At 40.1% G+C, this 20101-nt stretch overlaps 1 protein-coding gene and 2 long non-coding RNA genes across 7 annotated transcripts in view; 1 reads left to right on the top strand and 2 right to left on the bottom strand.

Moving 5' to 3' along the window:
- kcnq5a (potassium voltage-gated channel, KQT-like subfamily, member 5a) overlaps nucleotides 1–18808 on the top strand; it is a 113295-nt gene extending 94487 nt beyond the window's left edge. For 4 of the 5 annotated variants that reach the window (XM_044372632.1, XM_044372631.1, XM_044372635.1 and 1 more), the window contains 5 exons: nucleotides 7276–7517; nucleotides 9170–9278; nucleotides 12899–13030; nucleotides 17055–17181; nucleotides 17548–18808. In XM_044372632.1, coding sequence (XP_044228567.1) covers nucleotides 7276–7517; nucleotides 9170–9278; nucleotides 12899–13030; nucleotides 17055–17181; nucleotides 17548–18636 — 1699 coding nt within the window. In that variant the 3' untranslated portion in view covers nucleotides 18637–18808. The remainder of the gene's footprint in view (nucleotides 1–7275; nucleotides 7518–9169; nucleotides 9279–12898; nucleotides 13031–17054; nucleotides 17182–17547) is intronic. The other variant, XM_044372633.1, reaches the window with a different exon arrangement.
- Nucleotides 7–18728, bottom strand: LOC122996871. The gene is made up of 3 exons (XR_006407096.1): nucleotides 18675–18728; nucleotides 10159–10161; nucleotides 7–1497 (listed from the first exon to the last, which is right to left on the bottom strand). It is a non-coding gene; the product is annotated as an uncharacterized LOC122996871 (long non-coding RNA).
- LOC122996870 lies at nucleotides 16245–17094 on the bottom strand. Its single transcript, XR_006407095.1, has 2 exons — nucleotides 16401–17094; nucleotides 16245–16341 (listed from the first exon to the last, which is right to left on the bottom strand). It is a non-coding gene; the product is annotated as an uncharacterized LOC122996870 (long non-coding RNA).
- Nucleotides 18809–20101: the final 1293 nt, after the last annotated feature.

The following is a 20101-nucleotide window of genomic DNA, read 5'->3' as shown; positions in this document are numbered from 1 at the left end:
GTTTGTATGATTCTCGGCTCATCACTGCAACACACAAAAACCCCCACACAAGTAAACACATATTAAATGATATGCTTAATTTTTTGTCATAATATCTTTTGTCTTACGAATTAAATGCTGTTTTGTGTAACACGAAAAAACAGTAGGTTTGCAGGCTTGTTTGGTTCACTTTTAAGTTAATTCATCATTTGATTATAGATTCATAGATTGGGACTCATATTTTGTCCAAAGATGACTTTCAGGCTATGATTTATTTATTCATTTTGTTTTGTTCAGTTTGTTCATTATTTATATTAAACATCTGTGCATTAGATGATATTTACTGCATAGGTCATGGTGTGTAGATTTTTCAGTTTGTGTCTTTACTGGTATGTTTATTGACATCTACCAGGTATTTTGGTTGGTAAAGCAATTGAAGATTGCAATTGAAGGGTTATGTAGACCTATTGATTGGTTGGTTTGTTAGTTGCTTGGTTTATTGATTGATTGATTCAGTGATTGACCAAACCCTTACTTATCCTTAACAAATTCTTAAGTCACCATTAGTGAAGAAAATGTTAGCATTCATGATGTTGTTTTGGCTTGTATGTTAATATTAATCTCTGTTTCACCAGTGCGGCCTGGCAAAAGAGAAGGTACATTGCAGTACTTTGACTTACAAAAGGATAATTAGCAAGCACATCAATATTGTAGTGGACAGTTAAGCAATAACAAGGTTGCTGTGTTCTGATAAAAGAAAATCTGACGTGTCAGGACAACATTGGACATCGGAAAGAACAGTAGCTAATGGATTGGATTGAGAAAGACATACAAGAAGAGATGTAGGGATGAAGATTGTTTTTATATAACACAATAGGTAGATCAAGGCTATTCTGTAAATAAAGTACTACAAGAACTACTTTCAAATGACTTATTGCAGGGTACCGTGTGCTGCCTGTCGACGTTTTATTCTCCTTTTTTAATTTCTGCTGCTCCCACTTCACTTTTCCATCTCTTTCTGTCCATCTCCATCTCAGAATTTGTCTACCTTCTACCTTCATCTTCTCTTCCCTTCTCTTACTTTTGTCTGCACTTGACTCTCAGGCAAGGAAGGTCGATGGGCTCCGTCTTTGCGAGTGTGTGTGTGCGTATGCATGCACACAGGCCTTCAAAGACAGGAGTCTGTACCATGTCTGTACCATGACGCACTTTTTTCCATTGGGATGGTATTTATATAACTCATCAAACACAAGTCTAGGAGAGACAGAGCAAAGTTGAAAAGGGGGGGAGGAGAGGGGAGGGGAGAGGAGATAGGGGATTTCAGAGAGGGAAAGAAGACAGAGAGAGATTTGTGAGTTTAATTATGCTTGTATAGTTTTTACAGTGCTGCGCTTCTTTGGCAACATTTGGGGGCCTTATGTTGAGCCAGCAGCTTCTTAGGCATTTAAACTTAAGACACACACACGCACGCACACACACACACACACACACACACACACACACACACACACACACATACTCAGAAATACTCTCAGTCAAACACACAAACAAATGTGCTTCTCATTCTTAAACAAAACAGTATTTAATTAGGCTTTGCTGCATCCATAACAACATACATAACCCAGAAATCCGTCTGTTTAAAAGGCTGTGTTTAATTACGCTTTCCTTTCTTAGAAACTTTTGTTGCACTAAATCCAATTTACACTCGTGAAATCATAATTATGCACACTTTTTATGGCACTATTTCTTCTTTATGTTTTCCCCTCCACTAAGAGAACACACAATGCTCTGCATTATTAGTGGTTTTACAGACGGCGGTGGTAGGTGCCGTGGTAAATGGCTGGTGGTTTTCGTTTAAGCAGACTTGTAAACACCAGCAGTAGTAAACATTAGGTGCACCACAAAGTGATCTAGCGTACATCATGCTGAGTGTAAGTGTGCTGGATATTGGCAGTGAGAGCCAACATGAAATGAAGGATAATAAATTTAATCTGGAGTTTATTTGTGTGTGGACGCAGGTGTGTCTGTGTGTGTGTGTACCTCCTGGTACAGGAGGATAATTTAAGATTCTGCTCAAACTGTTGTTTACCTCCTTCACTCCCTCATGGGAAAATCAAACAGAGTTTATTCCAAAGTATGCTTAACTCACTTGTGTTTGTGTTTGAAGTACTGTTTACCCCCTCAACAGGCCTTGAATAAAAGAATTCTCACCAATTAAACTAGACTAGCAAACTAGACTAAACCGGCTAACACCAGATTTCATTTAAACATGTGAACATGGCTTAATTTTCAATTTCTTGATAAGCAGACTCCTTCAACTTTTAGTTGAGCACTACAGGGTGGCAACCCAAGAACCCGCTGGACAACAGTGGTGAAGGAGGCTGTCAAGCTGAAGAAGGAAGTCTTTCAGGTCTGGCTGGCCCAGGGGTGTCCTAAAGCAGTAGATGGACACTGAAGGGCCAAAAGGATGGCAGTTCAGGTGGTTGCTGAAGCAAAAACTTGGGTGTGGGAGAAGTTTGGGGAGGCCATGGAGAAGGACTTTCAGTTGGCCTCACAGAAGTTCTGGCAAACTGTCAGACGGCTCAGGAAGGTGTAGCAGGGCTTAGCCCAGGCTGTTTTCAGCAGGTGTGGAGAACTGCTGACCTTGACTGGGGACATCGGCGGGCAGTGGAAGGAACACTTTGAGGATCTCCTAAACCCAACAGTTATGCCTTCTGGGGAGGAGGAAGAGTTGGATGACTCGGGGGAAGCCTCAAACATATGCCTGGCAGAGGTCTCTGAGTTAGTCAAAAAGTCCTCAGTGGCAAGGCGCCAGGTGTGAATGAGATTCACCCTGATATGCTGAAAGCTCTGGACATTGTTGGACTGTCATGGCTGGCACGCCTCTTCAGTGTCGCATGGAGATTGGGGACAGTGCCTGTGGACTGGCAGACTGGGGTGGTGGTACCCATTTTCAAAAAAGGGGAGCAGAGGGTGTGCTCCATCTATTGGGGGATCACACTGCTCAGCCTCCCAGGCTGGAGAGGAGGCTCTGGTCGATTGTCAGACCTCAGATTCAGGAACAACAATGCAGGTTCCGTCCTGGCTGTGGAACAGTGGACTAGCTCTTCACCCTTGCAAGGATACTTGAGGGGTCATGGGAGTTAGCACATCCAGTCTACATTTGCTTTGTGGACTTGGAGAAGGCTTATGACCATGTCCCTTTGGGCACCTCGTGGGGAGTGTTATGAGAGTATGGGGTACCAGGGCCGTTGCTGTGAGCCATTCAGTCCTTACGTAACCGCAGTGTGAGCTGTGTCCGCATTCTCAGCAGTAAGTCATCCTTGTTCTCAGAGGGTCATCCTTGTTCTCAGAGGGTGTTGGGCTCCACCAGGGTTGTCCCTTTTCACTGATTCTGTTTGTGATTCTCATCTCAAGGCACAGCCAGGGAGAGGAGAGTGTCAGTTTTAGGGAGCTCAGGATTGCTTCTCTGCTTTTTGCAGATGATGTGGTTCTGTTGGCTTCAACACAAAGTGGCCTCCAGCAGGCACTGGGACGATTTGCAGCCAAATGTGAAGCGGTCGGGATGAGAGTCAGCACCTGTAAATCTGAGGCCATCGTTCTCTGCCGAAAAAAAAAAAAAAGGTGGACTGCACTTTGAAGTGAGTTACTGTCCCAAGTGAAGGAGTTCAAGTAGCTCAGGGTCTTGTTAACGAGTGCGGGTAAGATGGAGCATGAGGTTGACAGGTGGATTGATGCAGCATTAGTAGTAATGCGGGCATTGTACTGGATCATTGTGGTGAAGAAAGAGCTGAGCCAGAAGGCAAAGCTCTCAATTCACCAGTCGGTCTAGATCCCAACCCTCACCAATGGTCACAAGCTTTGGATAGTGACTGAAAGAATGCAATCATGGATACAACCAGCCGAAATGAGTTTCCTCCGGAGGGTGTAAGGGCTCAGCCTTAGAAATAGGGTGAGGAGCTCAGGGAGAGAGATGTTCCAGGTACATCCAACTGGTAGGAGACCCTGGGGCAGATCGAGAACTCATTGGGGGGACTACATATCTCTTCTAGCCTGGGAACGCCTTCGGATCCCCCAGGAGGAGCTAGAGGGCGTTGCTGGGGTGAGGGATGTCTGGGATTCCTTACTCAGTCAATTGCCACTGCGACCCAGTCCCAGATAAGCAGCAGAAAATTGATTGATGGACTACTTTACACAACACTGCAAGAAAACCAGAAGGTGTTTTCAGAAAGTGTTTTTTACTGACACATCCACAATAATCAGTGTTTCATGGTTCATGAATTCATGATTTGGATGCTTTTGGAGTTGATTTTCCTACATGAGCCAAACCCAGGCAAGCAAATGTTAGTAGCCTCACACTGAATAATGCTTTGGTTTGATGACTTGATTTGTGTCATGAAGTCACATCATACATATCGTATATTTGTCATCCCAAAAGGGAAAACTGAGTTCAGGTGGGTTTACCCTCCACAGAATCCCTGTTCATCCATCCCCATCCTTCTCTGGAATAATTCTCCATCCTTTTCTCTGTGTATTTACAGTGCATCAATGTTGCTGGCAGAGAATTTATCTTCTCTCTGCTTAACTCCTCTTCTAATCTCCTTCCTCCTTTATCTCCTCCTCTCCATTCTGTCCTTCATCCATCCCTCCTTCCTTCACTCTAGTAAGGGTCTAAGTAATGGGAGGCTCTTCCGAAGGTATACTCGGAAATATAGGAGGTACCTACAGTACTACCCATCATCTCCTCTGTCCTGAGCCCAATAACCTGTGGGAATGACTGACTAAAAGCATGGAGTAAAACAAAGAAAATGAACTTAAGTTCCTTATCACCTCCTTCCTCGATCCCTTTTATCCCATCAAGGATTTAGTCTGAAACAACTGCTGCCTGCTGCCTGTCGAATGCGAGCAAGACTTTGTTACAGTGTTGAAAATTAAAGGGGAATTCCACCAAAAGATCATTACACTGCAGACAAAAATGCATATTTTTAAAATGAAAGGAAATGCTACCAGGTTTTACTGCCCAGTGTAGTTCAAAATTTGCAGCAGTCAACAAATTGCATGTTGAGCCTCAGTCATTCTAAAAAGATCAATATCATGGATGATCCTCTCATAATTTGTAATTTGAGTTACAAGTTACAATTAAAAGTCAATTTTCTTAGTAGTACAGCTCAATAAGATAAAACTAAAGAATATACATTTACAAGGTTTAAATTCCCCTTTATTTATTTATTTATTTTTAATCCATATGTCCCTCTTAGCCCACCTAAAGTCTCCTTTTTCCCTGGAATCTGCTCCAAGTCCAGCCACATGAATGTCATTCATATACTCGATGACCAACCACAGTTGGATATCTAGATTTCGGAAGGTTCTTCTGAAGGAATTACTTACACTAATTTCTTGTGCGATTTTATGATGATTTTGATCAATCAAAAGTCATCATGGTGAGAATACTTGATAAATCACTGGTCCAGGTAATGCAGATTTTTGTCTTGTCGCAGCAGTTGAAAAAATAACATTACATTACATGACAAATTAGTGAAATATAATGGCAAGGACATGAGCAATTCATGGGGCTGGACACATTTACCTGGAATGATTCTTCAACAACATATACCATCAACATTTCTGTATACAGATGTTGGTATTGTAGCTTTTCCTCATTTACCTGCATGATTCCTGCATCACTGCTGCACTTCTCTTTTCAGTCATTTTTTGCCATCAGAGACACAAAAATTGGTTGTACGTAAAAGTATTATAAAATATCTATTCAGCTCTATCCACAGCCTTTAAGAAAACAATATGTGATTGTTTCAGTATTAGTGGAATACAGCAAATGCAGAACAGGAAATGGCTTACTCATGATATCTAAAGCATATAGGATTCCTATATAATTCTTACAAGTATAGGAAAATATGGAAAATACAGTGTAGTGGGACAGGAAGGTTTAGGAAATCATGACAAATCACCTGGCTAATCTAATAGTCTTTGGAAATTTGGGAAAATTCATAGTCTTAAACCATTTTGGAATACATAAGGGAAAAAACTACTTCTGTTAAAGTGATTAAACCTGATTAAAACACTGAAATTCAGGTGAGACACTGAAGTCTGGAAAAAGTGTGAATTTGTGGCATGAAAAATGTGTTGGAACCCTGCATTTCTCTTTCACTGGTCTGCTGCATTGCATGCTGGTCTATTTGCCTTAGCAACATCGTAGTTTACTGCAGTGAGTCTCATTGATTGAAAATTTTCTTCATCTCCATCAATCCCCTGAAAGCTGCCAAAGATCTAAATGTCATGTGGCTCAATGCATTTTTCAAGTCCTTTTCTCTTATTTTAACTGGCAAAAAATCAAATAAAGTTATGTAGTAAGACTGAAAGTTAAAGACTGATGAATAAGGATATGCTGTATGCATACCGATTTTTTTTAACCATAAATATACCATAGTAAAATGAACAATTGAGACCAAAATAGTTACAGTATTCTCAGATTAGTGATTTGAAAAATTAAAATCACAAATCTTTTAAATCCTTTTGCTTCCTGCTGGATGTTTGGTTCTTTGGATTTACCAATAAACATGAACATGTTGGAAGCTGTGCAACTCATTTTCACACATGAAGAACAGTGACTCTTCGTTCTTTCACAAAGTAAAATACTCTGTAGAGCCTGTTACAGGTTTCTCTCAACAATGGTCTCATTTGTTTAAAGTAGTCTTAAAATTAATGTGGTGATGATTTATTAATATTACCATGTGTCACATTTCATCCTTTAAAAACATCATTAACTCTGTTTTGGAAAGCGAATACAAGGCTAGATTATCAGCCGATTGGCGAGGACTGCAGCACGTCAAGATTCAACTCTGAGAGTTTGTTTTGGTGGCTTGGCGAGCAGTCTGGCTTTGTTCTGGTGTTGGGCATGTCAATTGGATGGATGATGTTTGGGCTGAAGGAATAGACAGAACGTTGCCCTGTGTCGCACTCTGAACTCTTCTCACTCTCTGAGGGGAAATAGGTGTTGACAGTATCCCTTTTTTTCTCTCTCTCTCCTTTTGTCTGTGTGTCTCTCCATCAACCCTCAACCTCTACCATTCAAACTCTTTCTCTGTCAACTCTATCCTAAACTCACTTTCCCCAATTTCCCTTGTTGTGTCCCTCTTTCTTTCTCTCTCTCTATCCATTACTGGTCCATCACTCTTACTCCCTATGTCTCTGCTTCTTTGAATCATTTTCTCTCCTCTCTTCCTCTTTCCACATCCTTCTACCCCCTTCCTCTCTCTTTCCTTCCATCCCTCTCTGCAGTCAGAAGTTGAGTTTTAAGGAGCGGGTCCGGATGGCAAGTCCTCGTGGTCAGAGCATGAAGAGCCGGCAGACATCCATCAATGACCGCCAACGCTGTTCCCCTGGCAACGAGGTGGTGGGCGGGGCCGAGCTGATGGGTGGGAGCCCGGCCAAAGTGCAGAAGAGCTGGAGCTTCAACGATCGGACCCGGTTTAGGCCGTCGCTGAGGCTGAAGAGTCAGACACGCACTGCTGTCCCTGATGGTAAGCTGGACTGTGTGTGTGTGTAGAAACATCTATGATCTGCACACATTAGTGATGAGCAAACGGTGGTCAGTCCAGTTACCACTGCTTGTATGAGCTCATCCAATATGGCAACCAACCAACTTTTCACTTTGCCATAATATATTTGCAACTTAATTTAATGAGGAAGTCTCATTTAGATTAAGATTTCTTTTTTTTCTGGGGAGACTTGAGAGCAAACAAAATCATATACACTCAGACCTTTAACATAACCACACAATCAGAGTGGTAAACCACAGGTAAACAAATATAAAGTCAGATAACCAAACAGTTACAAGAACTGTGCAAAAGATACTTGTCCTGGAAGATCAGATTTAAAAAAAAAACAACACTTTAAAACAGGGTCAGGCCATGAAGGACAAATTGTGACACAAATTGAATTGAATCTTTCTACCAAAGATTTATTAAATCATACTATACATTTTAGGACTTGCACCTACATTCTAGCCACTGGTTTAAGTTTAGGCCAAAATTATATAAAAGTGAACAGAAAATAAAATGCATACAATATAGTTGAGAGCAGGGACTGTTTTGAAAGCTCTTCCTTGCTGATACATTCAATTGTTGGTGGGACACTCATCTCAGAATCAAGAGTTAATTGCAAAGAATTTAGTCCATGCAAGAAACTAAATTCACACTGTCCCTTTCATGGCAGCTTATTGGATTATTATAGATGGACAGGCATTTGGATGAGGATTTTTTTCAAATTTCAAATTGTAGCCTAAATGCTTGAACTGAAGTCCACTGCTGTCTGGACAGTAAGAAATGTTCACTTGAAACTAAACACATGGTTCTCTGAAAACTTAATTCTCTTAACATTCTCTATATTAGATATAATGAATGTCATGCCTCTTTTTATCCAGGTGGATAAATTGTGTTTTGGGAAAACTCTTAACAGACTTGAATTACACACTTTCAGAGCATGAGAGAATAATTTTTGGGTGATGATCTACAGTGTGATAAAGCCCTTATGTATTTTAAATCTCAATTCCAACATACTTGTGGATGTTTTTGTCTTTTTGTGCTTTCTAGGGAGCATGAATTTATTGTTATGACTTAAAATGGTGCATGTGTACAGCATACAGTATGTTGTGCATCAGTGTTTTTCCTCACTTTTCCCAGAAACTCCTGTCCTATAGTAATAGATGGAATTGCTGCCTGTTTTAATCGCACCTCAGTTTCCCCTCTTATTCCCTTGTATCATTTATTTAAACTGATTTATTATTCATTATAACCTGGTATATGCACTATATCATCATTCACTCTCTTTCCATCTTTCCCTATGCCTTTCTCCTGCTCTTTCTCTTTTTTCTGTGTCTGTCTCTCTGTCTGTTTCTCCCACTCTCGTAATTATTGGCAGTATTGAGGATATATATACCCTCTTCTCTCACCTTACATAGCTGAGCTGGCAAAACGCTGCCCATTCCTAAAGATCCCATCCAAGCTGGGTATAAATCTTCACCTCCTAAAAGCCAAAATAGTATCAGTTTGAAACAGTCTTGGAGATTCCCATCAGGACCTGCTATGCAGAAAGTGTTTTATGAGTTTTAAGACTGGAAACGGTTTTGCACGGGGCTACATTTATTGATGAAACGGCGGTCTGTCTCTCTCAGTAGACGCAGGCATGACCACGGAGGATTCCTTTGATGAGAGAGGCTGCCATTGCGATGTTACAGTGGAGGATCTATCAGCTCCCCTCAAGGCTGTCATCAGAGCTGTCAGGTGAGCTCCTGCTGCAGTTATGCTTTATATTTCAGGCCTTTTAGCTGAAGCTCTTATCCAAAGCCTCTTTAAATCACCAAAATCCCACCACCAGAATCCACATTACTAGTCAGTAAAGGCAATTCACTACTGTGAAAAAGACACCAGCAACTACATTTTAAAAACTATAAAAAGCTGTAGCTTCATATTTGCTGTGAAGACATGACATTGGTATCAATCTTCTCAACTATGCTTATTCGCCTCTTGCTAAGAGGAGAATAAGCATAGTTGCCAAAATGTTGAAATGTTCCTTTAATTGAGATTACCTCACAATATATAAATTTCATTTTGTTTCTACATATTTGCTTTGAATTATCAAATTATCAACCATCATTAGTGATTGGAAGTCTGAAAGAAACACATTTCTTCTTAATATTAAGTCCCTCTTACTGTCTCCTGATTGGCTGTTTTTGATCATCTATAGCTGTTTATGATTAGTTGATTCTGAAACCATGATGAAATGTGTGATGGTTTGTTGGAATCAAGGTAATGCCATTAAAGCTCTTCCTGTTTTTCTGATCTATTTTATGGCTTTATAGTCGGCACTGATAAAGTGCAACCCCTCACCATAGGGCTGTTTTTTTTACATGAGATTTATTGTCAATTGGTAGTGTCACTGAACTGCGTCCTCCATTTATGATTGGCTAGTTCTAAATATGTATTACAATCTATTCTTAAGCTGAACTCTTTTTAAAGTTTCTTATTGATTTATCACCCCTCCATCTTTCTTTACTGGCTGTTTATGATCCGAGTCTATTGATTGAAAAGTTCATGAATGATTCAGTGTGCAGTACCTGAATGACTAATGACTTGAAAAGCAATCAAAGTATGAAAATACCACCAACTAACAGATTGATGCATTATTATAAAGAGACAATAAGCTGTACCTGGTGTTTTAAATTTGGTTTCATGCACACAAACAAGTTATACTTTATCTCAAATTAGATAGCTCTTGAAAAAGTTAGTATAAAGTATAAACTTATACTGTATCTCTTTTAGATGAATCACCCTCTCTTCCTCATCTATTCCCTCACAGTTCTAACAGCCTCCTGGGAGTAAATTTAATCCATAGTATACAGTAACACTACAACACAGGCCCCCCGACTTTCCATCTTACAGTGTGAGCTATATGTAATTCTGGATGGGAAAAATATACATTCACACAAATGCTTGGGTCCCCATGATGTTTGGTTCCCTCAAGCAATGCTTTTTTAAATGCATTTCTCTATTTTTTTTTCTCTTTTTGCCCCATCTTTCACTCTTTATCTATATGACTTACTGCTGGGTCTGAGGGTTTGCCTGGGGGGGGATCAAGCAGTGCAGAATTTGTTTGTTCTATGTGTGTGTGTGTGTGTGTGTGTGTGTGTGTGTCAGTGTCAGTGTGTGTCAGTGTGTGAATGTATGTGTGCATGCGTTTTAGTAGACCCTGCTCTCTTACACTGGCACCGGCACCCTGTGAGCGACTGTTTATCCAACCGGCGCCGACTGATTCTCTCATTCCACTGCTTCTCCTCACCCTCTTCATATTTTTCATTGTAAAAATGTCAATTTTCACTATCTAATTAAAAAAAATATACAATTTGGTGAAGAAAATCACCTTTTCCACTTGTTTAAATAACGGTTTGGTTGCTATATTGTTCTGCCAGTTAATAAGGGTTCGGATGCTACAATCCTGATTGTATACATTCTTAATTTGACTATTCTGATGCTACTGAGATAGATATCAAATGGAATTTCAGGGTACAAATTTTAAGCAGCTATATAGTGAAACACAAACTAATGAAGCTAACAGTTTACAGTTATCAGCTCTTTAAGGCAGGGAGATCTATAGTTCATTACTGTATCTGTTGGTCAACAGTAAAGGAAAATATAAATATCTGATGCAGCACGGCATGTCTTTCTCACAAATTAAGGGTCTGATTTTGTAATGCGAGACTGAATTCCAACCCAAGATTTTTATGATCAACAGTGTTTCTCCTACTGATCGTCCTCCACTAATTTCATTAGCCTCAAAGTCTCTCTGTAGACAAATTTACTATTTTTCATCTTGCTAATTATCTAAATTGATTTTTCCTGTATGACTCACTCTGATCACACTTTTTTGATCTCACTTTTTTATTTTTTCCTCCTCTTCCATTTTTATATTGTCCATCTTGTTCAAAATTTATCAAATCATGAGTTTGATAGGCTGTTAAATAGATTAAATATAGAAATGGAATATGTATCTCTCAACACACATACATATGCTGCCCATATGGACTACAAAATATCTGCTATAAATAAACACTGCCATCTGCACACTTAGAGTGAATAGCTAGCAATATACAGTACATTTGCACATCTGTTACTAAGCTATAAATTTGTTCACACGCACACACACACACACACACACACACAGACACACACACACAGACACACACAGACACACACTCACTGGGTCTTTATGTATTTAGATTTCCAATTACCTCCCCAGTAATGTCATTGACTGTAATCACCTGTAGTAATGTCTTCAATATTTTCTGTTTAGTCATATTTTTACATCTACAACCCTGTATTTTCTCCATCAATCCAGTTTCAGTAACATTTCCTACAATCTAAGATAACTCTACCGGCTACACCTGACCCTTGCCTTAAAGTGGGTCTCAGGTGGGTATAACACAGTGTGTCCACATCTAACTTTGTCCAAATTGTATTTTTATTATTGTAATAGGGAGTGCAAGTTATGTAAAACTTTCCAGTGGAATCTTTTTGGAATCCATATTTGACACAAATCAAATCAGAGGAACATTCTTTGCAATGTTCCCTCTAAAATTATAGTTTGGCAATCTTATCCAGTCAGTCATTGCCTCACTTGTTCTGGAATTTTGTCATATTTGCAGGACTAAAAAGATATGACATCAAGAGACTTTATACTATTTTTGTTTTTTAGCGAACTAAAGTCTATCAACGCCCGTCCATCACAACACGTGCGCACACACAAACACCATCACCACCACCACCCAACACCGGCCCGGCCTGCCCACCCAGCAGGTCTCCTCCATGGGCAGCCGGAGCGCAGGGCTTTCCCAGGGTGTCGGGTTGAGGGTTGGACACCCCTTCCCCTGTCAGGACTGTTATTACAGAGGGTCATCTGTCATTGTTTCCATTTAGACGGTGAGAAAAACAGGCAACTGGAGATAAGCACAAACCACCCGGGAGCCTTAATGAACCAAATACATAGATTTCCTTACCTGTATCAATATTATTCACCCAGCAGTGGCTCTGCTCACTAAATAGAAGAAGATAGAGGATCACACTCAAGTTTCAAAGTCGTTCATTTAGGTTGTTATGGATTTGACAAGAGTACCAGGGAGCTTTGGTTTCCTGTTAAATACTCCTGAAGGTATCTGAGATTTTAATAATGTTTTCTTTATTACACTCCAAAAATAAAAAAGATCAAGTGAAATGTAACCAGGATCCCGCTGTGGATTTCCAAAAGTTGCTGCTACCATCTTGTGGTTGTTTATAGTAATTACATCTTTAGTCTCTGTCTTTTTATTTCTGATGTGTGTTTGTATGTACAAATGCGTGTGTTTGTGTAGGATAATGAAGTTCCACGTGGCAAAGAAGAAGTTCAAGGAGACGCTGCGTCCGTATGATGTGAAGGACGTCATAGAGCAGTACTCCGCCGGACACCTGGACATGCTCTGTCGTATCAAGAGCCTTCAGACCAGGTTAGGACACACTGGACACACACACACATGCACATTAAAATCACAAAATCTCATAGAACCGGTCCGTCTAAAAGTCATCTGTACATTTGGGCTGTTTTTCCCCTCTTTTTTTACTGAATTTTGAATTTGCTCTTATCTTAGTGCTTGCTATTTTTATTGATTTCTGGTAATTGTTCTTTTGTAAGAGTTTTTATTTATCAAGGACTTGCATAGATGGTTGTTGCCGCCATTGTTGCTGTAGTTCCTACTAGTGCTATAGCAGTTGTAGATCACTTCATAGATGATCTTTTTAAATGAAGTTAACCCACTTTTACCTTTTGTGCACTGTGCAGCTCTATCCTTCTTACTCAGTGCGTGTGTGCGTGTATGTACTGTATGTGTACATGTGTGTGTGTGCTCTCTCTCTCTCAGACTAGACACTGTAGTGGGTCCCCCTCCGAGGCCCTTCAGCAGCCGTGTCAAGACCTTTTCCTCTCCCTCCCTGCATTTATATTACAGCCAGGCCCGGAGGAAACATTCTGCATCAGGGTTAGACTTGCCCTGCCCTGCTCTGCTCGTCGACTGCTCCCCCCCGCTAACATAATTAAACCTTAATGATGTCATTGTACCTGGGTCATACAGCATGCACGCACATGCTTTTTCATGGTTATATAGTTTAGTTTACATTAGATGCAATGCTAACTTTTGACACAATGTGGTGCAAAGAAATGTAGCCCTGTGTCTACTTTCTCACACACCTGGTGAGCTTTCCTTGCACTTTATTCCTGTGAAGCTTTTTCTAGCACAAAAATGGATAACATTATCCATTTTAAGGCATTTGGTTTCCATCTTTTGACGAAATGTCAAATGAACACAGTCTTGATTAACTGCCAACTTGGGAGTGCTTGCAATTAATATTCACTGTTTAGTCTACTTGTAGTTGCGGTTTAGTGAATCTGGTAATCTGTCACAAAAAAATGCACCGAATTGGCTGTTTGACCCAGGTCTGGTTGTAGAGGTCATTAAGGAGCTCAAGCAATGGATTATGTTCAACATTTTACAGGAAATTACTGAACATCTGTTCAAATGTTTATGATTTAGAGCTAACATTACTAACATCATTCACTTTCTCTTACCATGTTTTCAACAAAGGAAGTGGTCCATTATCACACCATTTTATTTGATTAGCAGTAATTAATATACTACTTTTACATAATAACATTTTACTTTTTTATGTAAACTATGAGGAAACTATGTGATAATCCTGATTTGGGCACCTTGAAGACCTCATCTTGTTGGAACATTTTGTTAGCTAACATAAGTAGACTTAACATGAGCTACTCAGTGCTGTCTTTAGAGGCATTACAGCTGCATTTGTCCTTTTGTAAAAGGCCCAATCCAAAACGTATTTGAACTCATAAAACTCCATTCACCAGATGCTTGAAGATAGACTTGTTCATTAGAAGTTATCATATAATTATCATATTCATTGATTAATTAAAAATATAGCTGTTTTACTGCAGCTCATATTTTCTTTTGCAGCCTCAAGTCACATATAGAGGCTTTCAGGTCTTACATCAAAAGTCACTTAAATTATGAAAAACTATAAGTTTTGTTTCAGCAGGGGGCACTATAATGCAGTTATGGATTGGGACATTCACAGTTGCAAATACTTTTACATTCTACCAAACTTACATATTTTTTTTTTATAAAGAAATGTGTTGTTTTGGGTCTTGGTATTGACTGTCATGGTATTTTGTAATTCTGAATGAATGGTAATGCTGTATGTGATGCCAGTATCATCAATAGTACTGCTGGGGAATAACAAAGTGTTTGTTTTCTGTATCTGAGTGTGTGTATGTATGAGTTGCGTCCATAGGCTACTGCTGTAGATGCACACAGACCACACAGTCATCACATCTGTTGTCAGTTTGAACATTTATTTCGACCGTTTTGCTCCTTGCTGATGATAGAGACAGCAGAATGTGAACCTTAAAATGACTAACATCGTGACAGGCAAAGAAAAGTACAACACATATATCTATATAAGGATGTTCTTGCCTAAAAACAGGAACATTAAAAACAATATTTTAAACTTGACGTCAAGTAGCAATATCACTTTTTTAGCCTGCTTATCCCTCTTGTCATGGCACTCTGTGTGTATCTACATGCCAGTGTTACCTATTGTTAATGAGTACACCTGCATTTGTGCACTTGTACTTCAAACTGTATTTGGTGTGTGTGTGTGTGTGAGTGTGTGAGTGTGTGCGTGTGTGCGTGTGCGTGTGATTTATCTGACCCAGTCTTTCTCCTGTCTCCAGACTGGCCAGTGCAGCGGGCTCTGGTCCCAGCCTGAGTAGCCGACCCAGGAACATGTCCTCTCCTGCCCTGCACTATTATTACAACAACAACAACAGGAAGAAGCTCCCTGGCTCAGGGTTACTTGTATTTCACTTAATTTGAGTTTTACCTAGAATCCCATTAGCTGCCCCTGTCCTGACCATTAGTTCCCCTGCAGTCGTCAAAAGTGCCCGACTGACCTTGAAATGTCACACACGAACAAACATGCAAATAATCAGCATTTTTATTAACTGTCTCACAGTACCAGATGGTTGGAGTTTGCATTAGAACGTACAGTGAGCACTAGAAATTTTAGACAATCACAGAGAAGGATTTTAAAAGTGAAACATAAGTATATTAAAGGTGCATTGAATGTAATTTTACTGAACAGTTTATCTATATTGGATACTGATGTGTTGAACTCCACCCATTTGGTAAGTTAAATATTAACCATGTCTGAAACACAAACTGTACACTAACATAAAGACAAACACAAGCCCAAACATATCATCGCTACATTAGATCCCGTCCATACATGCGTACTTCAACCCCTTTCAACAGAAAGGAGAAATATTGTGTGTGAATGTTGCTAACTTGTGTGTGCAGTTGTGGGTGTTTGGAAGTGCTTTCCAATTAATTCATGATTGTTGGTAGATAAAACCAAATCCTGTGTCTCTTGGGTGCTGGTCTCTCCTAGATCTTTGCATGTTAGAGATATACAAACATTATTAACTTCACTAATTTAGCATTATTACAGTGTCATAGAACTTGATCAGTACTTTGACATTCAGAAGGCTGGCTACAGATTCACTGGCAATGTGAACATAATGTTGTCTTAAAACAAAATGAAATTTAGTTTCCTTCTAGTCCTTTCTATATTTTATTTTCTATTTTATACCCTTTGCTAAAATGGAAAGTGAAATAAATGAAATGAATAGCTGGTGATGGATTTGAGCACCTATCAATATTGCTGTGTAGAAAAAAACAAAAAACTTGTAATTCAGTTTTGGTATTTTTCAAGCTGAAGGATAATCCTGAATGTGCTGTGAACATTTTCTGAACACTTGGTCTAATGCATTTATTTAAACTGGAAAAAATGCATTGTCAAGTTGGAGATGCCAGGTTTACACTTAACAGCACCAATATGATCTTTGCATGGAAGGTACTGTGTTTGTAAGCCTAATTTTGAGATGTTTTGCTCATAAATGGCTCATGCTTTTATGACCTCTGTTTATGGCTGGTGAAAATGTGATATTTTTGGTGCATGTTAGTTTTTTAATGTGTGAAATATTTCACATTTACTTATTTATGTTTTTTTTTTTTTTTACAGTTTCAAGTTCAACCGAGAACGCAAATGTAACATTTGTTCATTCATTATTTGCATACCCACACATTTTGGCAATTTACACTTCAGAGACTGTGAAACCCATTTAAACTACAGGCTGCATGAAATACAATCTGAAAATGTTGTTTGTCTTTATTCCCGAAAAACGTACATTATTGGAGATACAGAGTTTTCATATAACAGCACTGATACAACCAAGCAATGTGTGTTGTGTTTTACTAACCCTAATCCTAACATCCTACTGTTGCTTTAGGTTTGTTGCCCGACTGGGAATAACCTGAAATGAAGCTTGGGTGCCTACTTATATTGCAATGTAATTATATTCTAATATATTAACATCAGTGTCTGTGTGTGTGCCAGGGTGGATCAGATACTAGGAAAAGGCCAGATTCCTGTGGATAAGAAGATGAGAGACAAGCTGAACCCAGATGGAGACTCTCATGAGGGCATGAGCATGCTGGGACGTGTGTGTAAGGTGGAGAGGCAGGTGAGTTCAGAAAGAAAAATCCGAGAATTAAACTATACTCAAGAGCAAAACTACATCAGCACTCCTTTAAAGATTTGAAAAATTGTATTTTTCTATTTTGTTAATGGTACAGTATATCTTAAATGAGTTGATTTGGGCTGTTGATTGATACCAGTGACTTAGGAATTACTTTGCCAGGTAGAGAGATTTCACTCACTGGTCCGACATCTTTCAATGCTGCTGGAAACTTTTTTGGCTGCAGATAGAGGTGAACAGTCAGAAACTGATTAACAGCCCTTTAAGCTCCAGTCTCTTGCTCGTTCTCTCTCACACTCCATCTGCCTCCCTCCATGTTCTCACTCTCTTACTCTTTTCTCTTGCTCCCAGGTTACTTCCATCGAGTCAAAGTTGGATTCTTTGCTGGATGTTTACCGCCAAGTCCTACAGAAAGGCCCCTCGGCACTTACTCTCTCCTCTCTGCCCCTATTTGAGCTGGACAACCACCAGCACCACAACTCAGACTACCAGACCTCCATCATCGGCAGGGATCTCCCCTCCCCCCAGGGAGGTGATCTGGTTGGAGGCGGAGGAGACAACAATGGTGGCATACGCCGTTCCCTTAACACCAACCCAAGAGGTCTGCGGCTAATCTTGGCTCCCGCCGATGATGATGGCCCCCCAGATTCAGCACCCCCATCCTATCCCCCGTCCACAGCCTCGCTCTCCCCATCGCCCCTGCTGCCTCCCGACAGTCCCTACCCAACCCTGGTCACCCCTAATGGCACCTCTAAAAGAGCACACTTCCCTGACCTGCCACCTCCACCTCCTTCAACAGGAGGTTTTACCCTCCAGTTGCCCCCCATGGTGCACCCGTCTCACCTCCGATGCCCCGCTGACCCCGTCCCCGATGATATACCAGATGGAGTGGTGGCGCACGAGGGGAGCCTGGGCCCCTCTGTTGTTGTGGGATCCAGTGTGGATGCTGACCAGGAAGGGGACAGAGAATCAGGCCCTGTCCAGGGAAGAGTGAAGCTGAGGGAGAAGCCTGGCTTGAAATCTGATGGGGTCTGGAGGAGGCACATGAGCCTCGAGGTTAACCCCTTGCTGCTGCTCTCATCTAGCCCAGACAAGAGGCCTTCAGACTGGGGAGGTAGTCTGGGGAAATCCCTCTCCATGCACAATCTCAGCCAGCCTTTGACCAACCGTGCCCCTGGTCTCTCCTCCGCACTCAACAACAGCAGCAGCAGCAATGGTAGCGAACGTGGCAACACCCACGGTGACCTTAGCAACTGGGATGGAAGAGAACTCTTCATTAGTGAGTGCAAGCTAGAGCCAGCGGAAGATCATTTCAACTTCCTGTCCCAGGGACCTGACAGCAGCCCCTCACAACTTTTGCAGACTGTGGAGGAGGCTGCACCTCACTCCAAGGAAAACTCAGAGTTTCTCAGTCAGTCCCCACACATACAGTTGGCATAACCACACACACACACACACACACACACACACATACAAACACACACACACACACACACATATAGGATGATCACGCCATTCTTGGGGAAGCCACTTTTAAAGTGTTTTTACAGGATACTATACCGTTTTTTGTTGTGACTGTACAATTAAATGCTTTGTATATGGACAGTGTTCATATTTTGTCTCATATTATTGTGTCCACTTACATACTGATTTTATTATGCTCTATTCTATTCATGGAGTACTAAAATTATGACATAAAAAATCCAAAGTATAATGATGTATAAAATATGTATGAAAGTGGCCATAGTCATGTAAGACAAAATACATAAATAATACACAAAAACAAGCCTTTCTTTAAGATAAATTGCATTGATGTTTATCTATTTCTACTCAGAAATAGTGATTTTTATCAACTTTATAAAAAAAACATGTTTTTCATATATCTGATCACATATTACAAAAACAGATGTTGATAAAAAAAAATGGGGTTTATTTGAAATTATGAACAAAGAAGGAATGTTAAATGTGATTTCTGAGCTTACAGTCTGACACCTCCCTAATCAGCGCTAGAGAGTAGTTGCAACTTTGCATAGTGTTAATTTTCTTTTCAAAGTAATTTCCAGCAGTCTTACATTTTCATTTAGACCTGGACCTAATCCCAAACCAAAGAACCTAGTTTGGGCTCTGAAAAAGCAGGACATTGTACAAATTAAAGGATATTTCATCTGACTTGTGCCAACCTTGACAATGAAAACAAATTAAAATAAACAGATTCTCTTATAGCCAAAATTTCTTGCAAGTTGCAAAAGTCAAAACTGTAGTTGAACCTCAAACAAGCCACTGCAAACTATAGGTGAACCACTTCTTTTTTAACATGTGGCGAAAGCAGCACACACAGTTACAAACACACACACACATACACGGACACAAACACATACACAAATGCATGCACCAACCACAAGTTGGTGTACTCTATAAGACAAGCCAACTTGACAAAGAGCTGAGACAGACTAAAGGCTTATTTTTTCATACAGTTGCTTGTATTCAGAGACTATTTGAGAGCCACTCTGCTCATTCAATGTCTGTCTTTGGCAATGTAAATGTGTTTAATTATGCTTTCATACATATCACTGCATGGATTGTTTCTAAAAACAAATGACTGAAGGAGGGATAATGGTTTAGGCCTGATGTGATGGGAATAGATGAATTTTAAAAATCGTTAAAGGTCAAACCCTTAGCATGTAATCAGCCCACAAACATCTCATTCTATTCATTTTCTACAACTACAGAGATGACAGTTAATTTTGATATGGCTGCTTGGTTTCAGATGTCAGCAAGTTGTCAGTAGATTTGGAAGCAGCAAACCTATGAGGTAAAATCATCCATCAGCAATCACTCAAGAGAAGTGTTGGACCATGTCCCATTTGTTTTGGACAGTAGCCTGGTTGGTTAGTCGCTAATGGTC

This window comes from Thunnus albacares, chromosome 14, assembly GCF_914725855.1.
Source record: "Thunnus albacares chromosome 14, fThuAlb1.1, whole genome shotgun sequence".
NCBI lineage: Eukaryota > Metazoa > Chordata > Actinopteri > Scombriformes > Scombridae > Thunnus > Thunnus albacares.
The sequence above is the reverse complement of the archived record's forward strand: the minus strand, read 5'-3'. Positions and strand labels throughout refer to the sequence as shown.